This window comes from Lissotriton vulgaris, chromosome 8 (genome assembly GCF_964263255.1).
Source record: "Lissotriton vulgaris chromosome 8, aLisVul1.2, whole genome shotgun sequence".
Classification (NCBI taxonomy): Eukaryota; Metazoa; Chordata; class Amphibia; order Caudata; family Salamandridae; genus Lissotriton; species Lissotriton vulgaris.
Genome location: NC_141696.1, coordinates 713671648 through 713691800, shown reverse-complemented (window position 1 = coordinate 713691800; position 20153 = coordinate 713671648). Strand labels below are relative to the sequence as shown.

At 43.4% G+C, this 20153-nt stretch overlaps 1 protein-coding gene across 4 annotated transcripts in view; it reads left to right on the top strand.

The window, feature by feature from the left end:
• Positions 1–20153, top strand: part of MAP3K15 (mitogen-activated protein kinase kinase kinase 15) — a 1281486-nt gene that overhangs the window by 654401 nt on the left and 606932 nt on the right. For all 4 annotated transcript variants that reach the window (XM_086934586.1, XM_086934588.1, XM_086934587.1 and 1 more), the window contains exons 7-8: positions 138–308; positions 19305–19417. In XM_086934586.1, coding sequence (XP_086790712.1) covers positions 138–308; positions 19305–19417 — 284 coding nt within the window. The remainder of the gene's footprint in view (positions 1–137; positions 309–19304; positions 19418–20153) is intronic.

The following is a 20153-nucleotide window of genomic DNA, read 5'->3' as shown; positions in this document are numbered from 1 at the left end:
TATGTCAATGATGCGTGTAAATATTTCAAATGACCGAGGAAATATTCTGGTCCATTACCAACTATATTGTTCTTCTCAAGTGGTTGTAGAGCAACTTACTACATTACTTATGTCTTCTTGCTGTTTTTGTGTTTCAGAAGGAACAATGCAGGTGACCGGGAGAAAGCCCTCCAAGTGATGCTTCAAGTCTTACAGGCTTGTGATCACCCTGCCCCAGACATGTTTTGCCTGTGTGGAAGGATATACAAGGATATGTTCCTCGGCTCAGATTGCAAGGACACCAAGAGCAGGGACTGTGCTATAGAATGGTAATGTACTAAGAGAGTTAGCTTGTGCTTTTATACATTGTGATTGGTGCAATGACTAGATTATATATATTCACGAGAAGACAACCTCAATAAGTCAGGCATGTGGATGTTCAGGTAAAAACCTAGGACCGACTTACAAAGATTTTGTTCTGAGTTACTCTTTGAGTACTGTTGACATACTACTGAGTTAAATGATTAATCCAATAGTATTTCTAGTTTATTGTCAAAGCCTAGAATCTAATCCGAAATTCTACATCTCCTCATAGTGAAGATTTAGATTTGAGGGCCTTCTTACAGCTCATCTCGCCTTTCCTGGTGATATAGCCTCTTGGTAATCTGACAAAAGATGTGTTCTGTTATTGATGTGATATTTAGCAGAACCCTCTTCCAGTACTCTGGACACATGGGGATTTACAACAACCCTTCAGTACTGTACAACCTCCCTCTACCATAGACATATGCATTTGATTCAAGGACTTTAGTTACATGGAGATGCTAAGTAAACTTTCTCTCACCTGTCCAGTGTGAAGTGCGAGAAGCCATTTTCTATATCCCAATCCGAGCTGCAGTCCTTCTCTTTCAGTGCCATCCCCCTTAACAATGCACACTTTGGACATAATCTACTGAATCACTGTTTATGGTTCACTGTTCATGAGAGGTATCTACAAAGCTAATTTGCCACTTGCACTCGTGAAGATGGAAACTCTAAGAAAAAAGGAATTTGAATTTGCACTTGTGTAGGTGAAAACTCACAAAATGCACAAGTGATGACTTTGCACAGGGCCTTGTGGTTGTTCTTCTGTATAAGTGCATCCATCTGTGGGCTGATGGCACAACTTTCCAATTCACTTGTCTAAAAGGAGAGTTGAGGCCCGGTCTGGCTTAGTTGTAGCACATCAGTGAATTTACTTAAGCCCTTTGGTGTTTTGAGGTAGGTTAAAGTGCACGTCGCAGAAGAGATAATCCTGATCACTATGTGGCATGGTTTTTGAGTCTCAGCTCCTGAAGTATATGAACGCTGCTCTACCATATTTGTTTTGGCCCCTTCTAGAGAAGTACAAATAAATATTGTCATTTGTACTACATCCTGATTTCTTATCAGCATGAATGGAGGCAAGTCATCTGTGGCAGGATACCTTTGCTACCAGGGTACTGGAGTCAAATAATATTCAAGAAAAAGGTACGCCTGGCACTTGGATATTTATGAAGGCAGTGGTGGTAGGTACTTTGCTGGGCTGTGTACTCTAAAAATGGTGCATTCTATTCTGGGTGCACGGAGCTGAATGGTGCATTTGTACTCAATGCACTGTGGAATCAGTCTCTGTGAATTAGTGTTATGCATGTACCACCTTAGCTGTTAAGTCAATCAGAGGGGTTAACTAGGATGCCTCTGCATTGAAAAGAATAGGCTATGTACTTTTATGAAAGTGACTATTCTTGTTTAATCAGAACTGTTATGTGATTATGTAAATCAAGGGTGGGGTGCATTTATATGCCCATATAAAGATTGAAAGTATTACATTCATCTTGTTAATAAGGACTTTTTTAACAGTCTGAAAAAAGTCATCAAGAAAAACAAAAATAGTGTTAATATCAACATCTTAATGAGGGAAATGCGTCCTGCAATGTAGAACGGTAATTCGCCCAATTTTAGGGGAGAGTATAATTATTCCGATACGTACTACTAAGATCTTCATAAAATCGAACCCGTAAATATCTATTAGGATTTGTACTATAATTGGTGAGGAGTGTGAGTAGTAGTCCTGAAGACAGGACGTTAAATAAGAGCACCTCAGTTTTTTATCCTAGAAACCACAAGATTCGTACATAGTTAAATCACTGTCAAAGCATTCATGATGTTCTGCTATCCATGGCTAAGTATAGGGTGATATTGTCCGGATAGAGTTTTATAACAGGAATGACAGCAAGTGAGGGGGGTGGGGAAGGCGATTCAAGGAGCTGAGTGAATATAATTGGTCCCTGGTTCTATGAAGAGTAGAGGAGAGATAGGATACACCGCGTAGTTCCCCTTTTAAGGCTGATCGGGCCAATGATTTTATTGTTAATTATAACATAACATGTGTATTTGTAAAGCGCATGTTCACCCCTGCAACGGTGCATCTTTGCGCTGAAATAACAGATGTATATTGTTACCCAATTCAATGGTACTCATTTTATCGACCTCAAATGGATCAAAGGCTGAGTGGAGCCGCAGTGATTTGAACATGTGACCATGAGGTCGAACACAGGCCCCTGCAGTAGATGCATTAGTCCACTGAGCCACCAGACCTGGCCTGGAAATATCATATTTCATATAGAGAGGCTGACAAACTGCTGATGCTCAGGGGAAATTATGTATTCACTTTCCCCAATGATAGACTCGAGTTAGAATAGTTAATTTCACAGAGCCAATGTATGCACTTTTCCCATTGTTTGTTACACTGGAGTTAGAATAGTACATCTTGCCCGCCAATCCCCCCAATGTATTTACATTCCATAGTGTCTTTTAGACTGGAGTTTGTACAGTAAATCTCACTTTCAAATGTCTGTATTTTGGCCAATGTGTGTTCTACTGGAGATAGAATAGTCAAAATGACCTCTTTCCTCAATTTTTGTTTGACTAGAGTTAGAGTAGCAAATATTACTTAGGTCCATTTATGCACTTTCCCCTATGTTTGTTAGACTGGAGTTTGTATAGTAAATCTCATTTTCCAATGTATGTTCTTTTGCCAATGTGTGTTATACTGGAGATAGAATAGTAACGTGACCTATTTCCTCAATTTGTGTTTGACTAGAGTTAGAGTAGCAAATATTACTTAGGTCCATTTATGCACTTTCTCCTATGTTTGTTAGACTGAAGTTTCCCTGTACACCTAAAAGCCTGGGTAAGTTATCTGACTAAATAAAACCATGTTTACTTCAGTCTTATTCATACTGAATGTACCTAACTACGACAGCCTCAATTTGTATAATCAATGAAAAACAATTGACAACTCACAGTCCCACATACAATAGTATATCATCAAAGTCTGTATGTATGGGATAAAGAACACCCTGCCATATATTATAACAATATTACAAGTCACTGAGGAGCTCTAAGACCATTTAGAGGAACGAGGGTAAAGGCTGAGTTCCTATGTAAGGACATTGAATTCAGTATCCAGTTTCCTTAAGAACATTTGGTGCAGTACTGTAATGTCTTTTCCCCAGTTTCCCAAGGACAATATTGTCTGCAGCACTCCATTCACTGGGGTTCTGCAATATCTGTTTCTCACAATTTCCATAAAGCATTGATGCCTTCTCATGCATTACAAATATCTCTTTTTGGATATCTCAGGCCTGTGTCAGGTCATGGAAAAACGTAAATGTATAGCCCTAACATATAGATCCTCTCATGCCACAACTCCTGCCCTCCTCCAAGACTGTATATCAAGTCTACTTCTAGTTTTTTTTACTTTTAATCTGTGTTATATCCTTTATTAAAATGGGTGGGGCATGCATCCTTTCCACTTCCAATTTCTTTAAATGTCTATATCATCCGTGTTTGGCAGTCCTCACTGGACGATTGAGTGTCCCTGCATAGCACCCCTTCGTTAGAAATAGTGGCATCAATCCTTCTCCTGAGGAGTTTCCAAAAGCATATAATTTTTCCAGCAAAAGGACATCTGCAAGCTATCTAAAACCCACAACAATTATGGTATAAAATAATAAAAACTTATAGTTGGGCGTCCCAAGTCCACTCTCATTCACTCTACTTTCAAGCCTACATAGAGCATATCTATGCCAGTCAGATCCCCACATAAATGAGACAATAATGCTGTCCTCCTCACAAAGTAATCTACAGGGTAGTGGCACAGGAAAGTTCCCAAATAAATTTAAATTGTGAGGCAATACCATTGTTTCCATTAGAACCAACCTTCCTATCACGGACAGTGGGAATGACTTCCAAAAAGACACTGTTGCCCTCAGAGTTGCTGCTGCCCTAACGCAACAATATCAGGATTCATACAGCACACCTCCAATACCAAGTAAGAAAGGATATATTGATCCCATTTAACCAGGTTGTGTGAAAAGGGAGAAGGCATAGCAGCCTGGTCTGACTATATCGGGATACGCAGGCTATCGCCAATTCATACAAAGCCCTGGGACAGCAGTCAATTGCTTTACTTTTACCTCGAGCGGTCATAATTCCATGTTCATGTCAAGTGTGTAAAGAAGACCATCCGCATATAATGATATAGCAGGTTGTGTAACTAAGATAGATTCCTGTATGTCTGCCCAACAAACTTGCAAATGTTTCTATGATTAAAGCAAAGATCAGAAGAGAGGGAATCCCTAATGTGTCCCTCTTCCCTCCTGATGTTGGTTCATGTTTACTCAGCTAGTATGGACCCTGGCTGTTGGTTCAACAAAAAGGAGACTTCTTTTACTTAGAATCTGCTCATTGTTTTTGAAAAACAATAGGTACATGTACCAGTCATATAACAATATAACAGAGTTTATAGTACCATCCGCATGTGGAGTCCTAACAGACTTTGAAATAACCAAATTTGTCAAAGGCTTTCTTTAAGTCATTTGCCAGCACTGTCCATCGCTACAATCAGCGTCTGCTCATCACATATAACACATGTCTAATGCTAGGAGAAATATTGCGACCTGGCACAAGGCCTCTTTGGCCACTAGGAACAATTGTGGGCAACAGAAGAAGCAGGTACTTAGAGACAGTCTTAGAGGGTGGTTTGTAGTGGAAACTGAGCATTCAGAGGGGTCTATAGAATTTGCATTTGACTTTATGAAGGCTTCACATGTAGAAAGTGATAGTATACCTGCTGCATGTGTGGCTGTAAATACTTCAAACAATGTTGGGCCTAAAATATATATGCATGTTGCATAAAAAGCGACCAGTAGCCATCTGGGACTTCCCTCTGGCTAGTTCTCTAATTGTCTTCCTGACCTTGCTAATATTGTTTCTATCAGGTCAATTTGTTCAGGACTAAAGTTGAGGTTACACGTGTCCTATTGAAGTAATCATTTATTTAGTGTTCTGTAATGGCATCATCCACTCTGTATAGCTTGGAAAAGTAAGTAGTATTGTGTAGTGTGTGGCTCGTAACTCCCTCCCTGGTGTAGACATTGATGATCGGGGCTTCCCTGTGTTCATATTTGATCAGTTGACCTAAAAGACTTCCAGATTTATCAGCCTCATCATGTTTCTTAGCCATGTAGGTTTTGTAGTGTAGGCATGCCTACTGTTGCAGGATGGGTAGCTCCTCCATTATAGCGGCGGAGTGTCACTCCACTGAAGTGCCCCAGAGATGAAAAATAAAATGGTCATGTAGTTAATTCGTTACCAATTTATTTTTTTCATCACCCTGTCCCAAACAGAGTGTTGGAGGGAGTGGGGCCTGCTGAATGCAGCAGCAGGGAGGAGGGTGAGCTGCCTTTTGCACTTGTTTTAAGTGTGCATGTCTCTTTGTCCGTCCGTCTTGCAACGGCCAGTCACACATGCACACTTTAAACCTTCGTATCCCAGCTGTCTTGAGATATCTGGGTTAGAGAAAGCAAAAGCCTCCAGTGTGCTGCTCTCATGCTGGTGAACAGGCAGGATAGATTAGGGGAGTTGGCTGGGGCCCTTGAAGTCACGCGGGACAGAGTGCACTTGTGTGTTTTGCTGTTACCCTATGTGGGAAGGGTATGCCCAGACGTGGGTCCCGTGCTCACTACGCCACTGGAGTCAAGCTATCCTGGCTGAAGACGGCTGATAGCCAGAAATTGGTCCTAGGATGCTTGATTCCGGTCCAGGGAAGACATGGCTTGGCAGTTCGGTCTAGACTGTTCCCATGAGGCACAGGGTCAAGACTGATTTGCATATGGCCATGTCTGAACTGGGGTGGCTTGGTGAGCAAAATAACGATGGATTAAACCCAGATCTTTGACTGGGAGTGAATGATTACCATTGTGCAACATTCAGTCCATCATCCTGTGTGTTTTGCTGGTCACCCTATGTGTGAAGGGTATGCCTAGACGTGGGTCTCGTGCTCACTATACCACTGAAGTCAAGCTATCCTGGCTGAAGACGACTGATAGCCAGAAACCGGTCCTAGGATGCTTGATTCCGGTCCAGGGAAGACATGGCTTGGCAGTTCGGTCTGGACTGTTCCCATGAGGCACAGTGTCAAGACTGATTTGCATATGGCCATGTCTGAACTGGGGTGGCTTGGTGAGCAAAATAACAATGGATTAAACCCAGATCTGTGACTAGGGGTGAATGTTTTGCCATTGGGCAACATTCCGTCCATCATCTTGTGTGCTTTGCTCATCATGTTTCTTAGCCATGTAGGTTTTGTAGTGTAGGCATGCCTACCGTTGTAGGATGGGTAGCTCCTCCATTATAGCGGCAGAGTCTCACTCCACTGAAGTGCCCCAGAGATGAAAAATAAAATGGTAATGAAGTTAATTCGTTACCAATTTATTTTTTTCATCACCCTGTCCCAAACAGAGTGTCAGGAGGGAGAGGGCCTGCTGATTGCAGCAGCAGGGAGGAGGGTGGGCTGCCTTTTGCACTTGTTTTATTTGCACATGTCTCTTTGAACGTCCTTCTTGCAACGGCCAGCCATACATGTGCACTTTAAACCTCCGTATCCCAGCTGTCTTGAGATATCTGGGTTAGAGAAAGCAAAAGCCTCCAGTGTGCTTCTCTTATGCTGGTGAACAGGCAGGATAGGTTAGGGGAGTTGGCAGGGGCCCTTGACGTCACACAGAACAGAGAGGACCTGAGCAAGGACGATGCAGCAAGCACGTTGAGTATCGTTTTATTTGCTTTATTTTAATAGTGTCTTTATTTTATGTACCCAAAGACCAACCATCCATTTGCCCACCCTTCCACTTAGCTTAGTTGCCAGCAGCCACTGAGTTGCAGTACCTGTGCATGTTGTCACTTCTGTGAAAGAAAACAATAACTCTGAAAATCTCAGAGAAGTCTAACACATGTTTAATGCAAAAATAGCTAGCTGCAAATATAATCCAAGTGTGACTGGCACTGTCAATAGACCAGTGCTTCACTGAACCAATGGAACTCGTAATGCTAAATTCTATGCATTTTCTGTACTTTTATACATTTTCATTACTGCAGAAAGCCAGGGAAAAATACTTGATTGAACCAAAACTCAAAATCGACACTTAGGGGACGATTATGATCGTGGACGGACTTGCGTCCGTCCGCGATCACTGAGGAGGAGGGGACGTCCGCATGGGCTGCAGAGTCCCCTCCTGTGCGATTAGGATGTGACCGCCACCCTGGCGGTCACATCCTCTATTTTTAACATTGCGGCGGGTGCGGCTTCAAGCTGCACCCGCGGCAATGTTAAAAATGCAGTCATTGCATTTGCATGCAGAAAGAGGCAGGCACCTTGCGGTGCCTGCCGCTTTCTGCATACAAATGCAGGGGGGTACCATAGGTACCCCCCATGTGCACCCCCCAAACCCTCTTCACCTAGGGGGCCCGCAACGGGCCCCCGCAGTGAAGTTACACATGCTTTTCCACAGCAGAAAAGCCGCCGCGGAAAAGCATGTTTTACATCCCATCCTAATCTGCCTGACGGTGTCTGAGAGACACCGTCACCAGATTAGAGCTTTTCCGCCGCGGTTGTAAGCCAACCGTGGCGGAAAAGCTGCGGACGGAAACCAGGACCCACCAGCCATCCTAATGTGGCGGTGGGTCTTTGGTCAGTCCGCTGCGGTTTTTCCGCATCCTCTGGGCCGGCGGTGGCTTCCGCCGGCCCCGAGGATGCGGAAAAACCGCAATCCTAATGAGCCCCTTAATGTGGAGGTGCTTAACTCTTCTCTTGAGAAGAATGTGAGAAGGCCTTGGATGGAAGAGACAGTGGGGTACAGCAGAAAGATGACTTCACTAAATCTGCATGCTTAGCCAACTTCAAAACAAGGCTATGTTTACTAGAACAGTTGGGTTTAAATGTGGAATGTACACAGTGCTCACTTTGACCCAGTGGTTGCCAGTGGGGTTCACGGGCACTCATTTGCGGGCTGGCACCTATTTTTACCAAGAGCAAGAGAGGAAAAAACATACAAAATGGAAAGAAGGAGGAAGAGAAAGACAGAAAAACTGTCACAAAGGGGAAAAGCAGGCACCTGCAAGAGTGAGATAAAAGGGCATTGGAGTCTGTAGTGGATTAAAGAGGCAAGAGGCAGATTCATCAGCATGCTGCCTTGGGATTTAGTGCCCCCATATTCAATAGCTCTGGATGCTGGCTTCTGAGCAGAGCTTTGGGCAAATTAAGCACTAAATATGTACAGCACTGAAATATAAAGTAGATGTATGTGAAAATGTGGTTTAATGTGCAATAATTCAATGGATTTGGTAGTACTTTAAAATGGTGTTAAATAGATTTTACGTGTTTTATTACAATCAGATATAAAAAATATGCTTTCTTTTCTTTTCCCTTAATTTGTCCACTGCTGTGGAGTCGAGAATTTTAACTAGCTCCAATTCTTTAATTTTCTCAACTAAGCACTTTAGTCCCTTCCTAACTCATTCTTGACACCATGTGACTTTTTAATACAAATGCATCTAACCACCACTTTTAATGTTTTCCATTCTACCATGCCATTCAACATGGATTCTTCATTCTCATTAAAATAGTGTTGGATCGCTTCCTGCGTCATCTGTTGTAGCGGGTTGCAGACTCCATGAGGGGACCGTCGTTCTTTAACATCCCCAGTGGATTTCCAGTTACTACGGGTTGTGGTCAGATATGGTTTACAGAGGTATTCTGCTTAAAACACTGAATAGATTAATTATCTTGGGAAGAAGATGGTGGCCATCCTGGTGTGCAAAAATGGACATGCAAAAAATATAAATACCCTTTAGCATTCAGGTTATTTGACCTTCGTGAATCCAATGGGTCCCAATTATAAAACAAGCCATCAAGAGCATGAATACATCACAGACTCAATTGTAGTTGCTTCCCCATTAACTTTACTAGGTGAAAATATCTTGCTATACATATTGATAAGGGATTGAAGAACTATTGTTTGCTAATTCTATGGACGTATACACTTGGCATCAGTGCATCTACCCCATCCAGTATTTCCATCACTACTATATACTGTCCATCTTCGTCAATGAGGGTTTTATACATTACCAACTTTACACTGAGTCTTTCCCACGTATGTTGTGCTAAATGTCTGGCTCGTCAATCTCTGTTTTATCTTGGTACATTTTGATCCAGTGATGTGTTTCTTGTAGAAAGGCAATTTGAGTCTCTATTTTTCTTGCATATGAATATATCTTAGATGTTTTGGCATGGCCATTCAGGTCTCTAACATTCTATGTCATAAAGACATATTCACTATGTTAGCCATTCCTTAACTTTCCTTTTTGGATATCATCTCCTACTCCTGACAAATTCCACCCAGTAGTTTGCTATATATGAAGCTCAGACCTCCCCATAGAACAACCACAACTAATCTCTCTGCCCTGCACCCAGAGCTATAAAGCAACATCTCTTGATCCACTATCAAAGAAAACCAGCTTCCAGTACTCTCCAAGCCTACTAAATGCCTAGGCAAGAGCCGTGAGAGCGGCTACCAAGTTTAAGCAACCCCGGCTGCTATTATACATTCCAACACACATTGACCAACTTTCCTAAAATGCTTCTAGGTGTAGAAATATGCATTTCATTTAACTGTGGACCAGTTGATCTGAGACAGAGATTGTTTTGATTCTAGTGGACTCCTTGGCAGATAGTTTAGTTTGAGTTGCACTTAGTGCTGCTAAATCAGCTTCCAAATGTGCTTATGTTTGTGTCTGGACCCCTCGTGGTGGCATCTTTTGATATTATGTATTGGTGTGGACCAGTCAACCCTTCCAGTGTTGCTCTATCTACTCTTAGGCTTCTTTGAGCTCGAGCTCAGTAAAGAAGATCGTTTTACATCTGGCCACAAATCTAATTGGAAACAAGAGCTTATAGCATTCCCCTATCTCTCACAGTCTTCCTTTCACTACCAGGACTTTTGAGCAATCTTTTTGCAGTCACAGTTTACTCTGATAAAAGTCTTCGCTTTACTGATTACAAAGTGGCTAGTTTTTCTTTCTTTTTGTAAAATCAAAAGTCCATCAGAACAGACTATGGTGACAGTGGATATGCAGGGGTTCTGTGTGCCCTTTACACTTGAGAGCCAACATTCCAAGAAACTCACTGTTGGACTTGGGGCTCTCTGCAAGGTCACCCCCAAACCTTTTGCCTTCACACCTCTTATTTTTGCTGAGTTTGTTTTTGTTGGCCTTAGAACTCAGTGCACTAACATTGCTAACCAGTGCTAACATGCTTGTGCTCACTCCTCTAAGCATGGCAACATAGTCTTACACCTGATTTGCATAGTTAACCTACTTATAAGTCCCTTGAAGAGTGGTTTACCATACATCCAGGGCCTGTAAATTAAATGCTAGTAGTGGGCCTACAGCAATTATTGTACCAGCCACTTTAGTAGCCCCTAAAAACATGTTCCAGGTCTGCCATTGCAGCCCGAATACAGTTTTAAATTGCCAATTTGAAATAGCAATATAACCCCCTTGCCAACCCTTAAACTCCCCTTTTAGTGCACATAAATCACTACTAAGGTGGGACTAATGCAGCCCATAGGACTAAGTGCATCGTAATTAAAAGGTTGGGCATGTATTTTTAAGTTTTACGTGCCCTAGTAGGGAAAAACACCTATGTTGTTTTCTCACTACTGTGAGGCCTACCTGTCTAATAGGATAGCATTGGGTTGCCTTATTACATTTAATAAGTGCTAACGTTGATTGGAATCAAGTAAGCTCTTCATGTTTGGAGTCTATGAACCTGTAGTTAAAAATCCTCATTAATGGTAAAGTCAGATTTAAAATTACAATTTGGAAAATGCAACCTTTAGAAAGTTGGCATTTTTGTGCCTTTGAACATTTGGTGCGTGCAGCGAGTCCTAGGTCACATGACAGGGTGTAGTTGGCAGTTGGACTTTGTGAATTCCTCCTAGAGAGTCACTTAATAGAGGTGTTAGTTGTGCCTAAATGGGTCCTCTGCTGGCAGAATGAGAAAAAAGAGCTGAGCACAGACCCACTTACAAATGATTAGGCTGTGCTCTGCTTTCACCCGGGCATTGTTCATGCAGCCAGCTTGGAACCATGGCAGAGAAATCAGAAAATTCCAAGGACTTCAAAGGAAATCCTTTAGAAACTTCTCCTATGCCAAAGAAGTTACCAGGTATAAACAAGGGACCCTCAGACCTACTATTCAGTTAATTCTTTGGACCTGCAAAAGGTCTCTTAGAGGACTGCCTGTTGCTATGGCCTGCTGCGTACTCCACAAAACTGCTTTGCTGCACCTGGAAAGACTGCTATGCTGTCTGGAGCCTGCCTTGAAACCCCACAGTCCTGTCCTGCTGCTTGAGTCCTGCTTCATCGTTTGAACTCAAGACTACCAGTGAGACTCCAGGGGTTAGTTTGCTGGCCTCCTGACCTGAGCCTAAGTGACATAAAAGTCTCCTATCATCTTGAACCCACACTTGGACCCAGCCTGAGTGAGTCCTGATCCCCCAAGTGGTGTCCCTTCAGTCTTGGACCCTTGGTTGTGGTACTAAATGTGCCCAGATAGCCAAAATCCAAAACATGGTACTTAAAGGATTTTCATGCTAAAAACTGCTATCAGAACCTAGGGACCAATCTGGTTGTCTATATGCCCATGGTGCATTGCCAGTTGGCCTGTCTTCGCAGTAGCTCCTGCTACGTTCTGCTCTGCATCAGCAAATTCTGTTCAGCAGTCCCTCTGCGAAGAAGTATCTGGCCTCCTGGAACTCTCGCCAGCTGCAGCCTTTAACTTTGTCCTGCTGAAGATTTTCGACTTCCAAAAAAGAGACTACATCCAAATGTAGAAATCTTCATGGCGACTTCATCCAGTAGCTCCCCGATGATGATGCCCCCTCCTCCGACACCCCTCAGGCTTAACTCAATGAACTTTACCTTCTCAGAACATTTTCTTCAAAATTTCTTCCACCACCGTAGGTAAGCCCAATCCAATTTTTGTGTCTAATCCGCGCTCTGACATATTTTTTTACATTGACTTGGTCTCATGCGACTAGGTGTCCATGGTTAGCTATTCGATCTTTAGGTACTGGTTTTTACATTAAAACATAATAAATTCATAACTCGGGTGCTACTGATTGGATTTGTGTCATTTAGTTTGCAAATAATTTATTACATTTTACTCTCTTTTTCCTAAATTAATGTGGGATTTTTCTTGTGTTGTGTTTTCACTTCATTACTCTTTGTGCTTTGCATAAATACTTTACACATTGCATTTAAGTTAAGTATGACTGCTTTTGTGCCAAGCTACAAAGGGTTAAGCCCAAGTCAATTTAGGGACTTTTGTGGTTCACCCCAACAATGATTGTGCAGTTACATTAGAGATCAGACCTGCTTCCCATGCGCACTCACTGCCACATTTAGCAGTTTCGGTGACGTGACGGGACTCCGCGTTAATTGGGCGAAGTCAGGTGTATATTCTTTCGCCGCAGACAGGCCGGAGTGCGATATTGTGGTAATGGGCGAGCGGCTCCTCTGGTATCCAACGTATTTCGCTATTTGGGGATCCATATTTATCGCGAGCCCGCTGACCTATTGGAGGGTAACCTCATGAGAGCAATTTCGTCACTTACGGCTCAGGTGTCCTTTTGGAACTCCCTTCCGTTGAATGTCCCAAGTCGTATTACGCTTACAAAGATGGTCGCACTGCCTAGGTTGCTGTACTTTTATGCAAATCTTCCGGTGTATGTCCCGGCCCGAATTTTCCGGGAGTTGGAAACCCTGACCAGACGATTGATCTGGAACGCGGGGCGGCCCAGAGTTGCGTTGAAGACGCTTTATGCTGCAACGGAAAATGGGGGACTGTCTGTTCCTAATCAGGAGCTCTATTACCTGGCTGCGCAGTTGCAGTGGGTTACTTATTGGTTGAGCGGGAAGAACTTGGGTGATACTGCCTCGGATGACACAGTCATGACGGTAGCGCAGATACAGGCACTGTTTCACCCTTTAGCTAAGGTCCGCTGCCCTGATCAATTGCACCTTGCGGTAGCGAGAAAGTGCTATGTGAGGAGTCTAAAGCTTACAAACTCTACCAAACCATATGCCCCCTATCTACCACTGTTGGGGACGCCCTGGGAGGGAGGCGCACTTACAGAGACTGCACTAGGCAGTTGGACGGCCGTTGACTTAGATAGTCTAGGTGACCTGTTTGCAGAGGGCACTCTACTTTCTTTTGCGGCCCTGGCGGCCAACACAGGACTGCCTGCTGGACAAATATTGACACACGCGACGCTCCTCCATGCATTGACACAGGCCTGGGGAACCCTAACAGAGGAGCCACTAGCACATCTGCTGATTCAGTACCTACACGTGATGGGAAACGGCTCCCACATAGTACACTGGCTCGCCCAGGCATTACACTTACACACACAATTCTCTTCACAGCGGCTGCGAGACAAATGGACAGTAGATAGAGGCCAGGACTGGACAGACAGAGAATGGGCGCAGGTGCTAGCTGGGGCGACGAATGTTCCGCGCAAAGCTCGTTTCAAGATCATACAGTATTATATTGTGCATCGTGCGTATTTATCTCCGATAAACTCAATCGCTACTTTGGGCTTGACTCATCGGCGTGCCCCAGATGCGGACTTGTAGACGCACAGCTCCTGCACGTACTCTGGACATGCCCTTCCGTACATACTTACTGGACCACAGTGTCAGTCACTTTGGCAAAAGCGACAGGGGGTAACTTGCCGCACACATGGGAAGTTTGCCTATCGGGCTTATTTCAGAGGAAAAAACAGACGAAGATCCAGGCGAGGTTCTGGGACCTGGGGCTGATAACTGCGAAACGCCTCATCACCAAGCGCTGGAAGAATGGTGCACCCCACCAGGCAATACACTGGCGTAACTCGTTTGACAACTGGGCAAGGGCGGAAAGTGTAGCATTACATTGAGATTAGACGGCGGGGCTACGCATGTATCCCATAGCGCAGGACTGGGATAGTGCCTTGACTACTTACCACCAGGTGTGCCTGCAGAGAGGCATTATTTAGACACTCATACCATGTTGCGCATTGTGCCAGCCGAGTTTTCCCCCCCTCGGCCCCCCCCTCGCCACCCTCCTCCCCACCACCCATTACATATATTGCTAGCCGCACTGATCGGCCCCCACTACTGACATAGCACCACACATACCTGCCCCCTACCTGCCCCATGGGCACCACACGTACACACACATTCATCGTTTGTCATCACCCAGTCTCTTGTTCCTGAATTTTCAGGTTGTTCTACACAGTTTCTTGTTTTGAATTAAAGATCTGAATATATATTGCATTGCTGATATACTTGATCTATTGCCGTAGCACAGCACGTGCCCCAAACTGAACAACTCACTGGTGTGATATGAGGAAACAGTTGTTTTATTCTGTGAACTGCCACTGTTGCTCTATATTCTCTTCCTGACATAACTGTAGCCGATGATTATGACATACTGTTCTAAATGCTTTGCTTTATTTCGATCCTGACAATCGGGTTCATTCATGTGTATGTAAAATTGATGCGACATGTAACGAACATCCTGTACTACGGCATTGTTGATTATCCATATGTGTAATGCTGGAAATTGACAAAAAATGCAATAAAAAATATTCAAACAAAAAAACAATGATTGTGTTGTTGTTGGAACGGGTGTCACCCCCCCCCCCTCGCCCCCCCCCCATTCAACCAACAACCCACTTTCTCACAAACAGCATACCTGTGTTTCGGTAGATCTGTTAGACCTATTAGATTGCATGGTTTATGTTTTTAAGAGCGTGGCTTTCCACATCCTCTGCCATATATTTCAGGTAGCGCACAATATTTCACAGAAGTCTCTGTACAGAAAGCAGGATAATTAAAGGATTACAGGGCAACTGACTAGGAGCTCTGTACAGTGTTGAACTTCATGCACAGTCAGAGAGGCCTTGTTCCTCCTGGATTTGGATGTTGGATAGCCAACTCCCTCCTAACAAATGCATATTGTTTCTAGTCTCAGACTCACCTTAGCCACTACATTCTCCTCCATTTGTCTTGCAGGATATATAATGACAAGATGGCGCATGTTAATTTTAGGGCTTTCACAGTAACTGTCTTTAATATGGTTTACAAGAGGGTCAGCTACAACTGGCTGCATCTGGACAGAGACATATTTTAAAAGTTGTGTTGTTATCTCACCAGTGGCATGTCACCACAGACTTTCCACCCTCTACCTCCATTGTGAAAAAAAAACGTTCTGTATAACAAAAAAATAAGCAAGTGCATTGGGGGGACCACCCATTTAAAATTACATTCTAAAAAAGATAGGGAGGTGGAGGTGGGCCATGAAAGCCATCCACAGCCCACTTACATAAATGGACAGCAGTCCTCTAATAGGTCAGTTTGCTCTGCTGCTCCTTCTCATATCAACAGAAGACTTCTGGGGTGTGCATCCTTACCATTGGTATCTTGTTTATTGCTCTGGATCTACTTTTTTAGTTTCTAGAGCTTTATAAATTCTTTAAATACAAAAAATAAAGATGAAAAGTCTAACAGTTTGATGTGTCCTGCCTCTGGTAGTCAGTAATTATTTAAGGAGTGCCCAGAGAGGGACCGGCTCAATGAGATAATGTTTTTTTTGCTGGCTAGCATTATCTCTGGGTCTCCCTTCCTCATCACAGTACTTACTTATGGAGTAGGCTCCTTCTCTGTGCCTGGGAAACGCCATTTTCAATGGTGACAGTGCAATACCCTTCCTCAATGGGGTGTCATAAAAGCTATTGACGGTCCCATTCTCCTATTTTCTTTAATTGGATGCCACTGCTAAGCTTTGACTTGCATCCATTCTTCCGCCTTGAAACCCCACTCTGATTGGTTCAGGGATGAATCAATGGGTCAATGAGGTATGTCAGGATTTTAATGGACTTTTCATTGTTTCCTTTCTCGGACCTGCTTGGATATTCATTCCCCGTCTTTTAATCCTGACAGAATATGAGGCAGCAGAAGTACTGCTATTGAGGGACAGATTCTGCAGTGAGATCTCAGGACGAGGTTCCATGAAGCATTACCTCTCTTCTGTACATGTTGAGAAAGGCCACCATATCATGCCTTTGTTCCATGCCTACAAGTGCTTTCATTATTGCAATTTCAGTTTGTTGCAGCCTAGTGTGTAGTAAGAAAGGGCAGACAAGTAAGATTCTTTATTCTGATATTGTAGGTATGGCAGATGCCTGAGGGGGTGCCATCATACAAGATAAGATGCATGCAGTCAAACTAAGGCTCATGCTCTTCCACCTTCCAGAGTAGGTGGCGGCAAGCTGAGTATCTGTGGCTGTGATTGGACACTTTATATTGAACTTGCATAGCAAAGAACCCAGAGAAGGAGTGGGTGGACCCCTCACACATTCACTTGAAGGGGAAGAAAGGAATATAATCAGTCCTTCAAGCTACCTCCTAAAGTATCATAAATTAAATCACCTGTTGCGCAGTTCCAGAAGGGCTCCCAGTCAACTAGTGTGATACTTGAGTTACAAGACAGGTCTGAATACAACATAAATGCTAAGGAGCAAAAGCCCTTACCCATGTGCACACAAAATGCACACAGGCACACATATGGATCCGCAGAGACATAAAGGCCTCCTATGGGACCATACTTATGATAAGTCTCAGACCCCATTACAGCAACATATCAAACCCCTCCAATGTAGGGGTAGTTGGTGTCTTGATTTGATTTGTTTGTACACTAAATGTGGTTCCATATTGGGGCACTTCTCCAACATTTTATGATTTAGATGTAGCCCGCCAATTGTATTAGCATTACATGACTGGTCCGCTTAGGGACTTCAAACAGCAAAAAACATGTTGACCCAAATTAGATTTTATGGAATTAGAGGGTTCTTTTAGTTTATTTACATTTTTTTCACCTTTTTGGCCAATCTACTCTACACAGTTTTGGTCTAGAAAGTTGGACTGATTTTTTTTAATGAAAAGGTCTCCGGCAAGCAGCCCCCCTAAGGGGCCTGTTGGGCATTTCAGCACCAGCCGGACAAGGAGAATAAACCCCTGCCTGCTCCTCAACAGAGCCCTACAATGAAAGAATGAGCATGGGTAGTTTTGTCAGAGGGAGAAGTGATATGTTTCAGGCCTTCCTGGATGAAGCACAGCCATTGCAGGTTATTCACCGAGTCTGGACTCCATTAAATAGTCCATCCTTTTTTGCTTGGGGGGCTTGCTATAATAATTGGGTTCCCGCATGTTCCCAGGATTCCAGTCTCCTTTGTGTTACATAGTGGGTATGATATCCTGATCAGAGCCTCAGGGACAAAAAGGCTCCCACCAAGGCGTGCCTTTTATAGGTTTTTATAGGCTGACTATGTGCCCTTAGTGGCCAAGGACTATCTGTGAAAGGGTTTGGTTTATGAGCTACTCTGCCTGTCACTGTTCTCAAATGTTTGTGGGCCCTTTCTCTAAGTGCAACGTCACAGAATGAATTGGGAGTTCGTGTGTTACAGGTCTAGGATTTGAGATACTGTTCCTCTTTTACTATCAGTGAGTTTTCTTTTAGTTTCTCTCAATGAATCTTAACTGTCTCATTTTTGTCAACAATGTTCCTGGCAGGCTTTCAGGCGCAGGCGATAAGTACTGGCAAATGTTTATGTCCAGACAAGCTGTTAGTCCTCATTTCCCTATTCCCGCACTCCTGTCTTTGCATGGTAGTATTTGCAGAGGTGATCAGTAGCAATTTCAGGCAGTCTTTCTGGAATGAAGGGTATTTTTTGCAGACTGTTGAGCACTTTCTTAGTCAACCTGCCCTATGCCATTGAATTCAGTTGCAATTTTCTCGTTTCTCCTAAACTGAAAACATGGAAATAAACACCAAGGATCTTTTTTTCTGAATTCCATTGACTTTCCAATGTCCACTGGTAGCACAGTGGAGGTGTATAGACTCCTCATTTTTCTAGTCCTCTAAGCCGTAGGTGGAACCACATGGGCACCAGCAGCAGATGAATGAACAGATTGTCCTGGCCTCATTCTTCATATGGTCCTTCCATTCGTGACCACAGTGGACTTCATTGCCCCCTCACTCTTTTTTAAGTCTACTCCCTTTTACAAATTATGCTTTATCCTCCGAGAGTCCGCGAGTTGATAGTGCAGGGAATTCATTCAGAGTTCCTACTTTCAATACTGCTCCACATGATCCGACTGGGTACCCAAAGCAGCCCTTGCAGTTTTCTTGGACCAATCCCTGGGGAAGCACTGCCTCACCCCGGAGGCTGGAAATGCTTGCTGCCTTGGTACTGGGGGCCGATATTGCAGCGTTGCTGCAAAACCGACCCTTAGTAACAAAATCAGCCCCCACCACTGCAAAACAGGCCCCGCCCTTCCAGCTTCCAGGGAAAATGGCTGATTCCCTGGACAGCCAGTCCGGCCCCACTGCTCCATGCATCTTACATGTCTTGCACCTTCTCATTCTTGGGCTATAGATGCTGCGGACAGACTTAGGGAGGTCTGGCAGTATTAGCATGAACATCTGGTTGTTGGACTATGAAACATAGTTAATGGTGGATGCGGCATAGAATCTCAGGATTTTTCATAGCGTTTCCAGTCTCAGAGACAGAGCCCATATCACAAGTTAGAACCGTGATGAGCAAATGTTGGGCTAAGAGTAATGCCGGTTACTTGATAGTAGCCGGGGCATTCCACTGGGTTAGGAGGATAGATTACTTCGCACATGGACCACCAATGCATGGCTTCGCAGAGCGGTCGCAATAAGTTACCAAATGATTTTATGAAATCCATCGAACTTATCTCAGTTAAATGCTCAATTTTGTGTTTATAAATGTGTTTTATTAAAAAGAATGTATATATAATGGATGCTAACGGATTGATATTTGCATCCGCAGGTACCGCAAAGGTTTTGAACTTCAACCAAGCCTATATTCAGGGATCAACATTGCAGTTTTACTTATCGTTGCCGGACAGCAGTTTGAAACTTCCATAGAACTCCGTAAAATAGGTAGGAATATTTGAATTAATAATGTTTGTTATCTAATCATATCTGATGTATCAGCATCAGATTTTGTATTTGTATTCTTAGGGTGTTTACCAAACTTGCTGAGTACCAGAAAATAACTGCACAAAAAAATTATTTATGTCTGCAGCAAAAAAAGCCAATGTGCTAAATTGGATCATCAGAGACAGTTTCCAGTCAATTATCATAGTTTGAAGCCCAGAAAATCAGTGCTGCTTTAGTTTTGTACCAATCAGAAGCCTTTTGCTTGATAAGCATTAACCAAGCCTATAAGATTTGGCTATGAACAGTGAATCCATGCAGAAGAATACCCACATATGTACAGAGCAAGACAGTTTCAGGCTTCTATGCAGGTACGGCCCAGCAGCAAGGCAAGGCGCTTATTGACACAGACAGCACAGGCACCCATGAACATAGGCACACACAGACACCCATATGCACAAACAACGTACTGTGATACGTAAACAGGCACACACATTTCTGAAACAGGCACATCTACATACCTAACGAGTGACCCCCATATCATGAGTGTTCTGATTTTGTAATCTATGAAAGCAAACATTTAGGTTCAGAATGTTGGCCAAAAAAACAAACCTGGTGCCACACAAGACATGTGTTACTTGACAGTCACACCCAGACACAAATAACTCTCGGACAAAGGGATGGAATATTACAAAAAAGGCTCTTCGTGTTTAAGGTGTTGAAATGCGACTTGTTTTTT